Source organism: Gymnodraco acuticeps, unplaced genomic scaffold (genome assembly GCF_902827175.1).
Source record: "Gymnodraco acuticeps unplaced genomic scaffold, fGymAcu1.1, whole genome shotgun sequence".
Classification (NCBI taxonomy): Eukaryota; Metazoa; Chordata; class Actinopteri; order Perciformes; family Bathydraconidae; genus Gymnodraco; species Gymnodraco acuticeps.
Genome location: NW_022990502.1, coordinates 2327617 through 2346157, shown reverse-complemented (window position 1 = coordinate 2346157; position 18541 = coordinate 2327617). Strand labels below are relative to the sequence as shown.

At 44.0% G+C, this 18541-nt stretch overlaps 1 protein-coding gene across 1 annotated transcript in view; it reads right to left on the bottom strand.

Moving 5' to 3' along the window:
- The window catches only part of LOC117553031 (CXADR-like membrane protein), a 101453-nt gene extending 83160 nt beyond the window's left edge, over positions 1 to 18293 (bottom strand). Inside the window, 1 exon segment of the mRNA XM_034226782.1 lies at positions 17965 to 18293. Coding sequence (XP_034082673.1) covers positions 17965 to 18016 — 52 coding nt within the window. The 5' untranslated portion in view covers positions 18017 to 18293.
- Between the last annotated feature and the right edge of the window lie 248 nt (positions 18294 to 18541).

Sequence of the window (18541 nt, the reverse complement as noted above, 5' to 3'; positions counted from 1 at the left end):
GGGTATTATCGATATAGCCTTCTTTTCTAGTAGCGAGAAAATCTCTTGCTCTAGAATATGGGCTGACTCTCCCCGGGCCTGTGAATACAGAATGCCCGAGAAGTGAGGGGGGGTGACAGCGAATTGGAGCCTGTAGCCCCGTGTTACTGTCTTGAAAACCCAAGCAGAATCTGTGAGCATCCTCCACTTTTCGCTTCTCAAAGCGAGTGGAGATGTCACAGCTCTGTCATCTGCCCTCAGTGTCTCTATTTGTTGTGTTATGGGGCCCTCTAGTGTCTGAACACGGTGGTACCCCAGGTTGACAACCCCGGCCGACACTGCGCATGCGCGTGGCGGTGATGCCTTCACAGCCCCGTCCATCGTCCGCCTTCTGAGAGAGGTAGCAGCCACTCTTAGAAGGGGGGTAGACAACAGACTGTTTATTGTTTTTCTTTTCATTTTTATTGACTGCGCCCTTGGCTTCAAGCCTGGAAACGACAGTGGAAAATGATTTATGATTTATTCTGAAACAACAATGATGATGTGTTTGTGTGACTTAAACAGGCAGCAGAACTTGCTGTCTTCGATGTTAAGTCCATTTCCCTGATGGCGCGAACTTGAGGATGACGTTATGGCATCACTCGAGGCGGCGGGAAGATGGGGGCATGGTGGCACCCCGAAAACACATGAGCATCTAACACTGGAACGTGCTCTGGAGCTGGGGAACACGGAACTTCCAGCTCCTTCATCGAGGAGAGGAGAGGAGGCTGTCAGGCCGCCCGCTTCTTCTTCCTCGCCTGGTGGCTGAAAACCTGGGTCGACTGCGCCTGAGCGGCAGCTGCCGGAACCGGAGATTTTCTTGGCCAGCTCCTCCTTGCCTCGTGCCTGGGCTGGGGACCCGGGACGGGCTGCGGTCTCTGCTGCTTCGGTATCTTGAACCGGGCAGGACGCGAGGCAGCTTGAGTGAAGGCCTGCCGCGGGACCATTGAAGGTGGCGGCTGGACCCTTCGGGGGAGACAGAGCTGGAGAGCCTCGTCTTCCTTCCTTTTTGACTCGCATCTCAGCTGCATTGAAGCTAGACCGGAGCCAAATATGCCCTCGGGAACAATAGGCATGTCCAGAACATCCTCTTTTTCCCGGTCTGGAAGGTTCGTCAGGTTGAGCCACCTGGCTCTCTCCTGTACCACCATCATTCCCAGTGCTTTGCCCGTGGCTTGGACTGCACAGCGCTGCACACGGAGGCAAATGTCCGTGATCGCTGCGATCTCGTCCCACACGGCAGGCTCAGCTTTGCTCGACATGTCTTCGCAGAGCTCCGTCTGGTAGGCGGTCAGCAGCGAGGAGACGTTGAGTGCCCTGGCGGACAAAGCTGCGGCTTTATAGGCCCGTTCGGTCATCGCTGACTGGAACCGGTCTGCCTTTGCCGGTAGCATGGGGTTCCTGCTCGGTGTCGAAGCCAGCCTTGATTGGAGGTGGGCTGCCACCAGCGGTTCCATGGGCGGCATGCGGAGCAGGCCGAGCCTCTCCATACCGTCACAGTCCAGGGAGGAGGCACCCTGGATTGGGGCCTTGTTGCTAAAGGGGCGGTCTCTCCACGAGACCGACACCTCGTCCAGCATCTCCGGAAAGACTGGAAGGAGCTGCCTCTTCGTCCTCGCTGCTTGGGGCAAGTTCTTCCCCTCGTAGCGAGATCTGGAGGTCTCCTTGGCCACTTCAGGCCATGGGATGTCCAGCCTGGACGCAGTGCGTTGACACACGGCCTGCAAGTCCATACTTAGGACGGGCGAAGCTGGTGTGCTCTCGCCCGGGGGAGCGGACATCGCTGCCTGAGCCGATGAAACGAAGATGTCATCCTCATCCGAGTCAGACAGGAGGAACTCAGAGGTATCCTCTTCGTCCTCCATATAGTCCAACTCCAGGACATCCGCCGCGGGTGGAACCATGGTGAGGTCCAGTTGGGAGCCCCAGCTTGACACAGCGCGGGGATCCGCTCTCGCGGCTCTTGCCGCCACCGGGTCCCAGCCTGACACGACGTGGGGCTCCGGTTCAGTGGCTGTTGCTGTTGTTGAGCCCCAGTCTGACACAGCGCGGGGCTCAATCTCTGCGGCGGACGCCACCATGTCATGATTGCCGGCCGGCGAATCAGCGGACATGAGGGGGTCCCGTCCCGACAAGTTAGCTTGGCGTGCTAACCGTCGGCGGAGGCTCTTAATGGTGAAGCGGGTACAATGCCCGCACAAGCCGGGGTTATCGATAGCCTCCCGGGCGTGTTCCAGCCCGAGGCAGGACGAGCAGACCCGGTGTGAGTCTGTGCCTGAAATCTTAAACCCGCAGCCGCATAGCTGAGCCTCCGAGTCCCTGACTCCTCTGGTGTGAGAGAGAAGGGTCCATCTTTGTTCGCCGGGGTGTCGGCGTGGAATGGACGCGTTAGTAACAGGTACGTTACTGAGAAAAAAATCCGACCTTGCCGTTAGTCCGAAAGGAAAAAAGGCGACGATGTAGATTTTATTCTTCAAAGAATATGAACTGGTGTGTTAATACCTTTTTTATCTCTGTCTCCTCTGGTGTGAGAGAGAAAAGAGAACGTCCTCTTTACCGTGGAGGGTAGAAAAAACTAGCAACAGGTATGTTACTAGTAGCTTGAAGAAAAAAATCAAACCTTACCGTTATTTCGACAGAAAGAAACGGCGAGGCAGATTACAATATTAACTGGTGTGTTAATATTGTTCAGTCTTCTTGCAAAGCAAAAAAAAAAAGCTTAGCTTAGCTTTGGGTTCAGTCTGTGGACCGTTAAGCTAGCCCGGTTACTGATAATTCGAGATGTGCTCTGAAGCGAGAAGAGGTGTTTGAATGACGCTGCAACGTAGCGCAAGCTACTTAAAGGGTGGGTGGATTCCCTGACGTTGAATTCAAGATCACCAGCCAATCAGGATTGGCGTAATGAGATTGATGCTTCTGTTTGCATACGCGTTGAGGCGCATCCCATAGTGAGACATCGAACGGAGTGTTATGAATGAGAACTGATGTTGACTTAAATGTACACTTAAAACTAAATGTATTATGTCAACAAATTGAAGTTGAACCTAGTATAGTGTGTGTTGAACTCCTGCCCTGCATCATGGGAATTGATGTATTAAACAAAGCACATTTTCTGATTGATTGGAGATGCTGTGCTGATGATTCCCTTAAAGCAGACCGTCCAGTAGCTGTGGGAACAGAGAGCTGATCTCTGCTCTGTTTACACCTGATTTCTATTCTGCTCTGTGCACACTGGTTTGACAAACATTGTTCAGACAGCATACGTATACTGATAGTCCTGCATGTGCAACATCTCAGAGGAAGGTCTGTGTAGGTTTAATAGGGGCTAACATTTATGCTGTTACATCAATTTATGAGGAAGTATTACACTTAATGCCCCTATGGTCATTATTTTTTTGCCACACACAGTAAATAGGACAATACTCTGAGCATGCGCAGTGTAGTTTTTATAGTCACCGTTCACTTAGACAGAGAGAGGAAGGGGCATGATCGGGTTTTGTCCCACATGGCTCTAAACAGTTCAATAGGCACACACTAATTAGAAGAACACAGACTAAAACAGCAATTTACAGACGAATCAGATGATTAACCATGATCTTAAAATATATTTTGTTATTTATTTTTTGCATTTTTTTGTAATCATTATTTGTAATACTTTCTGCTGACACTAGGTGGGGCTGTGCCACCTGCCCCTAATGACCAGTCGCCACTGTGTGTTCGGTGAAGCATTAAATGCTTACAAATCCAATGTAGGATATAAACACGACTAAACTGCAATGATAGCAAAGCTGTGGCTTGGGTTTTTGGAGTAATGAAGTCCAAATCATCGTTGGGCTGACAGCCTTATTGTTTACCTTTTTAATATCATTTTTTGTAATTTTCAATTGCTTGGTTTTCGTGAAATTAGCCTGTTTTCCTATTAAAGTGTAACAGATTGATGCATCTCCACAGATCATCTTAAAGGCTTCGGAATCCCCCCCATTGTAGTTAAAAAAAACTGTCAAAACTAGGGCCCCCAAACAGCATCTTGCATAGGACCCCCAAAAAGCTAGAAACGGCCCTGCCCCACACTTTACAAATATGTTTATTTTATTTTTTTAACGCAAGCCGTCGTCGCCACGGAGGAGCACACAGCCTCTGTGTGTGAGTGTGAGAGAGAGAGAGAGAGAGAGAGAGAGAGAGCGAGCGAGCGAGCGAGAGAGAGAGAGAGAGAGAGAGAGAGAGAGAGAGAGAGAGAGAGAGAGAGAGAGAAATATGCATAAAGAAATAATACTAACTATAGGTAACATAAGATAAGAATAAACACGTTTAAATGATTTGTTATTGGTTGTGATCATATTCTAAAGATGATTGGATTATTGAAAAGTATACAGCTCCCTTTCATATGAGTGTTGAGAGCTGTATCCATCAATTCATTTTGTGCTCAAAGTGCACCAGATTGATGCTATGCCCCCGGAACCCCCTAGAGGAGGTACCCCCCTATAGGAGGTGAGGCCCGTCCACCCCCACATAAAGCAAGTTAAAATAATTAAATTGCATACATGTTCTTTTAGTAAACACTGAAAACGGGTCCCACAGACCCAAACAGCACACAAAGGTTAAAGGTAAGCATATAATAATATTAAAATGTGCTAAATATATACACTGCAAAAAACAAAACAAAAAGAGGAGTAAAAGTAAAAGTAAAAGTAGCCCCCGACTTGTTTTATTTTTTGAAAGTAGCCCTCACCCTAAAAAAGGTTGGTGACCCCTGGTTTATTGAGTAAACAAACGGTAAAGGGCAGAAAGTCTGCAAAACCCACTGCACCACACGGTTACTGCTCCTCCAGACAGCCTCCGCGATAATCGATCCTCGACGAGCCTTTACAGAAATTTGTTTTCCTTCGAGGCGGAGCGCCCACATCTGTTTCCGGGTTGCTGCCGGAGGACCGAGGAGTCTGGGACGCGAACATTTGAGAAATTACGAACGGTGTCACTACCAGATATGTTCGAGCTACCAGATATGTTCGGGTGTATTTCCGTCGCATCCGTCATCCGTCATATTCGTCATATTTTACGGCAACTCAAGAGGGCCAACACGGTCAAATTCCGAACATTTAAACATAGCCGACACTTCATTCTTTACTTTGTCCGTTATTATATGTAGAAGATTATACTTTTTCTCCGTCATGTTGTTTCCTTAGCAACAACTTCAAACAGGCATAGCCTACACTTCATTCTTTACTTTGTCCGTTATTATATGTAGAAGATATTAATTTGTTCTCCGTCATGTTGTTTCCATAGCAACAACTTCAAACAATAACAACTAACCGCTAGCCGCAAAGCTAGCATCACAGCCACTGCTCCGTTTTCGGAGACTTTGCACACGTTTTTCACAAACATTTTCACACGCTAGGAGTACTTCCAATAGCTTCGTCTTGATCTGTAGATGTGATTTGATGTGTCGTGTGTCCCCCAACTCCTCTCCAAAGTTCAGATATTTAATAAAATACTCAGGGGAGTTTCCTGAATTTTCATGCCCAAAGCCAAGCACTAGGCCCTGGGTAAATGAAGAGGCTGATCTCGGGCACTTTTGTCCACTTTCCCTGGTGGCCGAAACTCAAGCCAGACATCCATGGAATCGTCTCAGAGAGTAGATGATCAGTGGGGCCTTGTTTTTACTGAATGATTTGTTGTTTTATGGGGAATTCAAATATGAGCTTATTTTTAGGATTTTCGGAGACTTTGCACACGTTTTCCCAAACATTTTCACGCTAGGAGTATGGGAGTACATCCATTCGCTTCGCCTTGATCTGTAGATGTGATTTGATGTGTCGTGTGTCTCCCAACTCCTCTCCAAAGTTCAGATACTATATAAAAATACTAAAAGGTAAATAAAACATTAAACATAATGACAAAATAACAACCTGAAATATATGTATTCTATCTACACATTTCGTAATTATCTAATCTAGTGGCCTTATAAAAGTGTTGGCTAAAGTAACGCAGAATATATATATTTTTTAATTGTAAATAATTAGAAACCAGCTGGGAAGAGACCAAGGGGTAGACCTAGGACCAGGTGGAGGGATTATATCTCTTCGCTGGCCTGGGAGCGCCTTGGGATCCCCCAGTCAGAGCTGGTTGATGTCGCCAGGGAAAAGAAAGTTTGGGGCTCTCTGCTGGAACTGCTACCCCCGCGACCCGACCACGGATAAGCGGAAGAAGATGGATGGATGGATGGATGGATGGATGGATAATTAGAAACATTATTTATGTGCACAAGTACATGGGACCCCACCATAGCACCCCACACATAACAAGCTGTCCCGAGTTCCTCCGGCTGCAGTTCCGCAGACGGCCGGTGTGTGGCAGCAGAGCGCTGGGAGCAGAGGGAGGTGAGTATATGACGGATATGATGGATGACGGATGCGACGGAAATACACCCGAACATATCTGGTAGCCCGAACATATCTGGTACTGACAACGGCTCATTTCGGAGGACTCGCGCGCGTCTGCTTGACGGCGGGACGAACGGCGACCCTCCCCGACAGGCGCTTGGACGCGAAGGCCCGCCCACAACTGCTTGCACGTCTGTGACCGCAGTTTTAATATAGGTTTGTTCATCTTTAAAAGGCAGAAATTGGGCTATATAATTCAACTTTGATTTGATAGAAGTTGGAGGGGTTGTTCATTTTTCTCGTATTAGATTTCTAGTGATTTTGCGTTACCGGTTTCAAAGAGGCTGCACAGCCCGCCGCTGCAGTTACACCGACAATCATTGTACGGAAACCTAAATTAAGTATTAAGTAGGCTATGAACATGACGTACAAATAAGCTTAGTATCATTCCTTGATGACACAACCAAAAAGGATTCAGCTTTTTAGTGGTCCTTAATTCTGCAGTCGGACCACCTTCTCTGTTCTTCTCCACAGCCTGTCCTCTTCTTAATGCTAACAGAAAAGGTCAGCAACTTCCTGCATGACCTTAGGCCCTTCCTGATGCCAAACACCAGGTCATTCAGACGTGTCTCCTCTGGTAAAGCAGAAGCTTATTGGACAAATCAGTCACCCCTTCAGCACATTGACAACCAGAGAAATCAAATGGCTGAGCTGCGAGGGCGCGGCAGAATGAAATCCTGTTTGTAAGCTCTGATCTGCTCGCTTTTGTGAAATCTTTTTTTTTAAAGACTGTTTTCACTCCACTGTGCTGTGGAATTTCAGGACAGCTACCCAATTAATTTCTAGCCACTGGTATGTCAGACCTATTACTGTTGACATGTTGGAGAGTGGTTCTGGAACCACGCTTCACCCAGCGCAGCGGACGATAAGCCCTATGCGTTTTGGGGGACAGAAATCCATTTTCCACATATGTGTTGCCCTGTGCACACGGAATCCACACATAACACATTCCTCTCTGTAATAACGCTCTCGACACAAAGGAAGCATAAATGCTCAAGGTTGTGCTCGGCTGTCAGTTATTTTCTCCTTGGACGAGATTACAGCTTCTTAGAAGAAGAAAATTACCTTAAAATATCTGGCGGGGGAAGATTACCTGGAACTGAATTATTCAAATGTGTGAATGCAATTTGAGATAAGGCAACAAGAATCTTCCAAATGTCCTTTGGAACAGGTTGAACATGCTAAAGAGATGTTTATTATAATGTCTAAGAGGAACAGTCAGCTGCAATACAAGATGTCAACTGATGAAACCAAAGCTTATTCTCAAACACAGTTTTTGATTTCTGCTCTAAATACCTCAAAGCATGTCAGTTATAATGAGTCTTTGATCTTGCTTTTCTTTGCTGACGCTATCTGATCCATTAATTAGGAAGATATAAACGGGAAAGAGCTGGAGTTGACAACTTCTGAAGTTAAAATGACAAAACTACAGTTTATGTTAAGATTCTCATGAGACACATTTGGTATCTTCTGAAAAAATGTGGATTCAATCAAAGTGGAAATATCAGTCATGTATGACCTAATTACAAAGAAACAATTAAACTCCAAAATAGAAAGGAAGGTACATTATTTTAAAAGATCAATTTTGGTCATTAAGGTCTAATTTTTCAATCAGTTTTTTTCAATCAGAGATAAAACCCATTAAACTAATACCTTAGATTCGGGAACTGTTTGACTGGTAACTGATCAAGAAACGCAATCACCCAGAAATCACAGCATGTCATTAAAATGAGAAATGCCACTGTACAGGAAAACAGCCTGAGCACAACTGAAGTGTAATTGGCAAGCTTCTCCATTCTGTAGCTGTCAAGCCTTTTAACCTACTTTTGTCTTTTTTAAAGCTTCAAACTAACTGTCATGACATAAAGGTTGGTGTTAAATAATATCCCCTCACAGCTTTAACTCTCTCCAATCCTAACCCTAAGTTTCTAAAACACATACGATATATCGCATCCTAGACCTGTAATTTGGTTGTTTGCCTATTCTATTTTGGTCCTTCCTCCAGCTCTTCTATATTGTCTTCTCCCAAATAACATGACACCACACACAAAGCCAAGGTAGGTATCAGAGCAGATAAGGTAGCATTTTGTGTTTTATATTGTAGTCTGGCACACTGCAGTTAGGCTGTCAGCCTGCATGAGCACCAAGGTACAAAGGCCAAGAATAGACAGAAGAGAGACAGCTGGTGACAAAAACACCAGCCAAAAGGAAGGGACTTTAGCCTTCCATCCCTCAAAGCACTTTCACACAACAGGAAGGAAACACATCTGCATTACGACCCTTCTGCAGTATCTTCACATACAATTTTATTCTGTGGTTAAAGTTTTTACTACATTTAAATGAACCTGCATTAGTGTATATTTTTGGCCAAAATCGACCAAAATCACGCCCTGTTTTGAAGCATGAATACTCTAATGGAAAACATTGGTCTTACCTCAGTGGCTGTTTCTGCTATCAAGCAGAAGCAGGGCAGATATCAAAGGAAGAAAAACTACATTTGTGATCAGTGAAACTCTTACTTATATGCTCACTATCAACATGTTCTTTGTTAACAATGCAAATTAGTCTAAAAGAGTGTAATTCCCTGAATCCCCCATAATTATTTTTTCACTTACCCTAATGAACATCAGTTTATTTTTACTGCATTTATAGTCGGAAATATATTGTTCTTCAGTGGAAACCGACCAAATCACTCTATGAATTAATGAAAGACTTGCATAAATTAAACATTGAATGTTCACACACTAAGACAGCTTTCACTGCTACCTGAAGCATGAAGTCGGACCCTCACACGTCAGTGCTTCTCTCTGGTGAAACGTGTCATGCCACCTAGAACAGAACTGATGGGGATCAGGTGGTCTCAAAGTTTAGCAAGAAATAAAGGCATTCCTTTTTCTTAGCCACTGCTTTCTGCTTTGCATGACTAACATTAGATGGTTACAAGATGTCCAACACCTAGAAAATGTGATGCTGCCATGAGACTAAGGTGCTGTTTACACGAGAACGCAAACGGTTGTATCCGCTACTTTTGTCTTTCGTATAGCCCGTTTGTTCACACGAGGCCGTAACGGAAACGCGGAAATGGACCCCGCAAACTATAACGGGTCCCAAGGTGGATAGATCTACAAACGGAACGTTCTGGGGGGCCAAACGGCTCAGTGTGTACGCCCTATACGATCATTTCCTGATAACGATGAAGCCATAGCCCCACCTCTCCCCACCTCTGCTGCTCACTGCTGTAGCATGGTCAGTAGCTACTGTCAGGTGCTACTGACCATGCTACAGATGTTAGTGCAAAATCTACAGCTCGACCATGCTACAGATGTAAGTGCAACATCTACAGCTCCTCTACCACAACCATCAGCAACAAATGGACATGGAGAATTACATGAACTTGTAGGCATATGTACTACAGTGTCTCCAGCGCTTTCGAGCGGTCTCGTGCGAAAGTACAGTGCCACTTACAGGCCCGGCATATGTACTACAGCGTCTCCAGCACTTTCGAGCGGTCTCGCGTGAACGGAATACTTTTTTGATATCGTATTCGGTTCGTTTGCGTTTCGTATGCGTTTGCGTGTAAATGGGGTCTAAGAATCAGGTTTAATGCAGTGAAAAAACTGAAATGTTGACATTAATGAAATGTATGAGGTCAAAATATTTCATATAACTATATTAGGTGAGTTGAAAGCGATAATATTAAGTTTAAGTAAAAAAATATTAGGTTAAACCTAATATTATTGCTTTCAACTAGCAGACTTATATGAAATGTGTTGACATAATACATTTAATTAAAGTCAAAGTTTTGTTTCTAAAGTAGGTTTAGAATACAGTGAATTATCTATGGTGCATATATAAACATAATACGAGGAAATAGGTAGAATAAACTGAATTACAAACAAAAGAAGACCAAAGAGAATGCACCACAACACCGAGGCAGCCATAAGCATCTTGGCATCTATGATATGTCCACACTTTACATGTTGAACCATTCTGTTGCCTGATAGCACTATTTAACCATTGACCGACATGCATTATGGGATACTGAGGGATGAGGATACAGGAGTTTAAGGGGAGACAGAAGCATTTCTCTGAGTCTTATGTTTGCAGGTATGTCAGCCTTCCGGTTCTGACATAACTGCAAAACTGAAAATGTCAAAGCAGGCAGGCCATCATCCGGAGACAGTTTACGTTGAGGCGTGATATATTGAAATCAGATTAAGATAAAACTCTAACAGATGTATCCTTAACGTCTGGCTTCATAGGGCTTTATTTTATTCTACTGATTCACAGAGGATGTCTATGAGCAAAATGAAAGGAGAAAAGAAAGAGGGACTGCAGGAATGAAAGTCCGGATGTGTGAGTATGGTCCAGAGACTAAGCATATTGCTTCATAAGCATAGTTCCCTGACTTCAGCTGATTGCGTGATTTGAAATATTTTGCAACTTTTTTTTTCCACTTATGAAAAAATGCCCACCCGCATGTATGTCCTTCATAAGAGGTTCGGGTCATTCTGACCCGGATACAATACCAGGACAGACAGACAGAGAAAAACACACAAACACACAAACTAAAGACACACACACAATTGTATGCATAGAGAAGCTGTTTGATCCTGTTTTCCCTTGATCTTTACCCTTTGTAGTGCACACAACTATCCAAAACATTATAAACATTTTACATTTCCTCGCACTGTCCCCCCTCGCACCTGCATGCCGGAGGAGGGACTAAACAGAGACATAACCTCAGTGTAGTAACAGTGTAGTGCAGAACTACAATTATCTACCAACAAAATGGCCAAAAGATATTCTGCTCAGAGCCTTGGAGCTAATACTGGATGAGAGTGAGTGGAATGCATTAGAAGAACACGGTGAAGTGGGACAGGAAGACATTTCTGAAGATGAGGATAATGTGGAGGTAAACTCAGAATTTGACAGCAAATTTGGAAGATGAACTTGACTCAGAGCCAGCTGCTGGAAGACCCCCACAGCCAGCCGCAAGAAGACCCCCACAGTCAGCTTCTGGAAGACCCCCACAGCCAGCTGTGAGGTCTGTGGACCCTCAAAGGACTCCAAGACACAGACTACATGCAGTAACTGCAACAAGTACATCTGTGCTCTACACAGGAAGAAGTTCTGTACATCATGTGTTTCCTAAACGGACTTGCCCATTGACTCACATGATGTTCTGCAGCGTCACTTCATCAATATAGTTTTCGGATATACTGTATTTTATGAATAGTGACTGTTAATTGTTTTTATTTGCTTTGTGTTTATATCTGTTCTATGTCATTTATATGGATGTTTCATTCTCTCTATATTTCACAGCCAAATACTTTTGGATGTGGTTCTTGTGTTCCAATTGCTGATAAATTGCTTTATTTCCTTCAGGGCTTTGATTATTATATGACAGATTACAAATAATAAACATTAATGAAAAAATGTTTCATTTACATTAGTCCTAGAAAAGCATGAGCAACATGTAAACCTAGTTTTTATTACAGTGTATTTTTTTTAACATAAATTACATTTTTATCACAAAAAACGATGGACACTTCCATTGTTACATTTGATCTAGCAAAGAGTATTTTCAAAAACTAATCATATATTTCATTTCTATTGTTGGGGAATGAGTTAAAGACAATATATATAAGGAATTGTGCATGTTGAATTTAGTTCTGTATTTTTTTTAAACCCTGAAATATGTCCCGGGTCAATTTGACCCGAACATTACCAAAGGGTGCGAAATGTGAACATAACACAAGGGTTAAATGTATGTGTTAATTCTAACAGTAGATATGGATCTAAATCACAGGGAAAATGCATGCTAAAGGGTTATTGAGCATATTTCTCTCGGTGATCGTGATGTGCTGTTAAATGTTTGTTCTTCTTGTATCGTGTCTTAATATCTGTCCTTTCCGTTTCAGTTTTTTCAGTGCAGGCCCCCCCTGTCCTCGTGTGGACCCCACTTTGAGAAAAACTTGTCAGACAGCAGACGTGCCCTGCAGCAGCAGTGTCACATTGATCAGATATGTTTGATTCCCAGTGTCAGATTGAAACACTCTGCATCAGTGAAGCCTGCACACACAAACAGGAACACATTTTATTTACTGCAGTACTGCTGCCTTACATTCAAGGTTCAAGGTGCTTTATTGTCAAACTAACGTAGCTACAGAGTAATAATGTCGTTGAAAATCTTAGGTCACAGGCTTCTCCAACAATGCAACACAATAATACAGATAAGCAGACAATAATACAGATAAGCAGAAGAGCAAAGATCAGATTGTTGGTATTGACATGAATGCAGCATCTGATCCAGAGAAACCCCGATCTATCCTCAGATGTTCCTGACGGCTCCAGATGAGCCACCAGCCTGATCGCTGCCTCTCATGGATGTTGACTTCTCACAAACAACTCTGTTCTCATTGACGAGCCATCATGAGCACAGCGCTACATCACTGCACAGGAAAACGCACCCACATGACAGCCCATAAATCTGCGGGGTGGGTGGAATTAATATCGCAAGACAAATCATTTGTAAATAAGTATTAACCTCATTCTCACAGTGAAAACACGGAGAACATATGGTCTCCATTACAGGAGGAGTCAAACAAAAGCTCCTCTCAGGTGATGCTTCCTGTCCTCCATCCAGGGAGGCTTTTAAATGCTCAAAAGCATTTCAAGGTGTGAAGTCAGCAACAGAATGACTTTTTGGAAGACAATTCATTCAGAAATCTTAGAAATATTTAATCCTGTTGCAATAAATACAACGCCTGAAGTTGAAAGCTGATTTTAGAAATAGCCACCGGCTCATTTGTTGCATTGCTGCGCCCCATCGTCTCGTGCCACGCTTTGAGTGATAAAGAGAGATGTTTTGGTTTGTTTTGATGGACGGAGTGAAGGCAGCCAGGGAGGGAGAGAAGGGATGAGATGTGAAGGGGGTGAGAGGGGAGAGAGACGACGTTGTCACTGTGATTTTTGTCAGCTGGTTGAAATTAGGCGCGCAGTAAGGGGAAGTTCCCCCCTGCTGCTGCGCTCAGCTAATTAAAACTCACCCTTCACACATGCCTGCGCACACATACCATGTATACATCACTTCAGGGGACATTACATTGACTTACATGCATTTCCTGGAGACTTATCCTAACCTTAACCATAACCAACACATGCCTAACCCTAACCCTAACCCTTAACCTTAACCTTACCCTAACCATAACCCTAACCCAGTGGCGAACCGTGTCTATCACAACTGGACCTTCTGTAGACACACACACACACCCCCCGCCGCCGCCCCCCCCCCTCTCCGTGGCATTATAATGTCCGTCTTTTCACTGAATTGTTGTCTTGAAAAGCGTACTCACAACAATTCCGCAACAACTTCATCTTCACCTGTTGCACTTGTCATTTCAACGTTAAAAACAATAAAACGGCATGAATTGCTTCGTCGCATTCATCTATCCTCTGTCTCGAGCCAGTTAACTAGCGGGCCTTCTAGAGTACCTGGAACCGAGGGAAACTCTGAAAGAATACGCCCATTGGCTACAAATCAATATATGATTGGTTGATCAAACTGTCAGTCCAAACATACGCTCTCATTCAGTGCAACGGCCTTGGTTGAAGGTACTCAGTACCCAGAACAAGATCTGATTGGTTGCTTTCTTTTCTAACACAACACCACTGAAATGCGTAGTGCATGGTCCGAGAAGGACAAACAAATCAACGTAACACTGTAATATTACAGATCAACAACAGAGATACCATTCTCATTTATTCATTTTATGTACATTTTATTTATATAATTAAATCGATTTTTAGTTTGTTTTATCTGAGTGTTCCAGGGTATTCTCTGAATACCTTGAAGGCCCTGAGGGTTCACCACTTCCCTAACCCTTACCAAGTCTTGACCCTAAAATGAATGATTCCCCTCATGGGGACCCCCATAAGGGAGGCGAGTCCCCACACGTGACTGTGTAAACAGATTTAGGTCCCCACAACTATAGTAATGCTAGGCCACACACACACACACGCACACACACACACACACACACACACACACACCACACACACACACACACACACACACACACACACACACACACACACACACACACACACACACACACACACACACGAAGCTCCAGTGACTTCCACAGGATCATGTCATGCGCATCTGCTTTTCAGAGGGATCTTTACTGGTAATTTTGTTACAGCTCATGAAGTATCACTCGTTGTAGTAAATCCACAGAAAATGTCTTAATACCAAAATTAAAAGTCACAGCGGCTTCCTGTTATTAGTAACAGCTCTGCAGTCATTCTGGTTAAAGATGAACAGTTGAAAAAACACTTGAAAATAAAAACAATCTAATAACTGAATAACTGAAACCAACACAGGCTTTATATTGAAACCTTATGTGCGCTACGCTAAGCTAATGCTTTAGTAAATAAACTTGGTCCTGTCTAGAGCCCTCTAGGGTTGGGTGACTGCACAAATATCTACTGGCCATTGACACTTATTTTGCTAATTTAGCTGTCTGCATTCCATCGAAGAAAGAGTAAAAAAAACATGTAGGCATGGTTTCGCACCTAACTCGATGTATCATTGTACATGTGGGTAATGTTGGTACAGCGTAAACCACAACTTGAATTGAAGAAAATCCGTACATTTTGAAACTTTGTTAATGTGTACATTGAACTAGTGCCTTCTATTTTTGTATTCTCTTTGCTGCTATTACTGTTTGTATTACTGTTTCGATGTATTTGTTTCTATTTGAAATTGCATAGATGGAAGCCTGCAAAATGTTGTGTTACAGGAGTATAACAACAATAAAGATCTTCTGATTCTAACATATCCTTTTCTCACTAGTTCTCACATGCTGTTCACCAAAGTGAAAGTGCTTCCCTGTCCTCCCAGGTCAGACCAGAAGTTGTCATGATAAAGGCATTTGGCCAAACTTACCCTGCCCTATAGTATCTCAGAGAGTGATATCTCAAATAAAACAAAAACCTGCATGGTTAGACAAAGTTGTATTTGGGTGCAACAACCCTTCAGCTTGTATGCTTTAATTTTGCCTTGTGAGTGTAAGTTGCGTACGACAGCTCTGACTAACCTAGAGTGTCTGAAGTGACTGGCACAGAGCGAGAGGCTGGCAAACACACAGAGAGCAGAGCCAAGGTGAATGTGGACTGAGACAAAGAAGAGATGGCATGTGCATCACAGAGAGAGAGATAGAGAGGAGGAGTGAAGTCCATGGACACTCTGGTCGCAAAGAACAACAACAAATCTGACCATCTACCTATTTGAGTCTCTGGACTGTCAAAGTCACCTAAGACACACAGGGGAGGCGGACAGAGGAGAGAGATGGAGGAAGGGGAGACATGGGTGGGCGGCTGCCAGAGATTTGAGGCCAGAGCCTGGCAAGATGTCACATCCTAACCTCTGGCTCTGGAGACTTCTCTACACTTGACAGATCCTTCGGCCTGCCGCCGGTGATCTCCTCTATATTTAGAGACAGGGGACAGATAGGGCTCAGCACTGTTTGTGACTCACTACAGAGCATGTCAGGTGACACGGAGGTTCTGGCTCCAGCTGCTCTAGGAGGATATCTGTGATATTTCTCTGTGCTGCGCGGGACAGCAGCCACAAAAAATTAGTATCCGAAAGGTCACTTTAAAAGTGTGCTAAAAATACAGTGTGAAAGAGACTAATCCAAGGGAGGAGATGGAGAGAACATGTCCGGCACAAATGCCTCATCATCCCTCTGGCACATCAGTCATTCATTCAGTCTCTGACAATTAAGAAAACAATTCCTTTTCATCAGGCTAGTTTCCAGCATGAATGACGGATAAAAATGATCCTGTAAAAAAAAGCTTTTAATTGTGCCATACTAGCAGGGACGCTGTATTACTACCTTCATTCTCAAGGTCACAGGAATAGGCAGTGGGATGATAATAGCATGCCTCTGAAATCTTCATAGCTGGGGTGTGAGCTGTACTTCGATGAGGTCAAAGTCAGAGTCAGCACAGAAACGCAGACCACCCTCAAATATGTTAATGATTATGTAGAGCTTAGTGGCTACACTCTCCCAGAGAAAACACTGTGTTCGTTAAAAACTAAAAACTAATTGAGGCTCCATCAGATTTATTCAGCTGCATTTAATTTGTGGCGAAAACGAGGACAAGTTTCCCAGAGTGAAGAGGCAGTGCCATGAGGAAGAATCTGCTGCTCCGCCATGGCCTGTCCAACCACGCTCCCATAATGCAACTAATGAAAGCTCCCATCACCCCATGGACAACTGCACTAATTGTGATGTCACGGCCCTGCGCTGTTGTTACGGCCGGGCGCGGGCTGTGTGCTCACACGTGTGTACAAACACACACACTGGGACGCAACAACGTGCATTTCACGATGATACTACACATGATATGCTTTGTCAACAAAGTATGGTAAAACAAAAAGAGATACATTTTTCCTTCACACCAAACAAAAGTATGTAGCCTACTGTGTATTTATACTGACATATAACACTTTATGCAATGTATTTGTATCATTTGGTGAGGAAAATACAACTAACGCAAGAAAGATTACTGTACAACCAGCACATTGTAAATAATTCACCTTCACCCTAGTTTTGAGTGAAAACTGAAATCTTCTAGACAAAAAAACATCTCTAGAATGGGGAAGGGGGTTGACTTGAAGAAGTAAAGAAATAAAAGAACGTTCTCGAACAGAATGTGTCATTCATTCAGAAGGCATAATCACAATGAAAGTCAGCACGAACTCCAGTTAACAAGGGAACTGCCATTGCTTGTTGTAATAATACAATTATAAATTCAAACCCCATTGTGGAGTTACGTTCCACAACCTAAAGTGCCAGAACCACAGTACGATGTTACAGTAGGTGATGCTTATTCCTCTTAATAATAACACTTAATTTGGATTTATAAAACACACTATAATACAACAATAATATTTCTATATCGATGTGTGTGGGGACTGTGGTACTCAATAAGAAAGCTCCTGCTACTCACAACTCAAAAGTACAATCACTATAATATTCCTATGATAACACACACATGGGAATCCTACTCAGGTTAGTGACCTATAGTAGTTCATGGTGAGGTTATGTTCATTTTCAAAATTCTTCAACATTGCCATTTGGACCCCTCTTCCTCCAAAGTGTGTGAACAATAACCTTACTGTATTAGGTGGCATTAACAACACATATGGATCCATGCCAGTACTGCATGTCGTATATTAAATGTACATAACTTTTTGAAACTGCATTAAATAAGCTCCAACACGGATTATAGTTATTTTCATAAGGTTACTTAGCCAACAATAAAACAGCACACAGCAAAAACGGTCTCTGAAAACACATCTGAGAGTACACACACACACACACACACACACACACACACACACACACACACACACACACACACACACACACACACACACACACACACATTATTTCTTCACAACTGCAGCGGGACTGTGAATTGAACTTACCCAAGAACAGTGTGAGGAGAGTCCCAGGCATCCCGGCATCCAGCGAGGACATATCCCAGCAGGAGAGGCGAGCAGAGGATCTGTGTGTGAGTGTGTGTGTGTGTGTGTGTGTGAGGACAGGCAGGACTTTACAATAACTACAGTGAGAGCTGGTGGAGGAGTGGACAGATCCGCATGTCTCCGGCACGCAGCGCAGCGTCACTCTCTCACTGATCCAAGAACAGCAGCATCCTGCTCCGGTGCACCGATCAGCAACTCCTCTCCTTCCGATCACAGCTCGCGGGTCTCCCTAACGGACACGAGCCTCTATGTGCGTCCTGTCCCGTGGCACGCTGCGTGGAGGATAAGAGGAGGTGCAGCAAAGGTGTGCCTGCAGCAGCGAGGAGGACCTCTACAGTCCACAGGGGCGTATCCCTCTGTTAGTACAGGATACTGCACCCTCACACAGGCATCCTGCTACGGGACACACACGAGCCCCACTGTTTTATTATATCCATATATCATGGTGTGTAATAATATACAAATACGTGACATTCAAGGCTACATAAAAAGGCAGTCCCTCCAGTAGGCTATATTT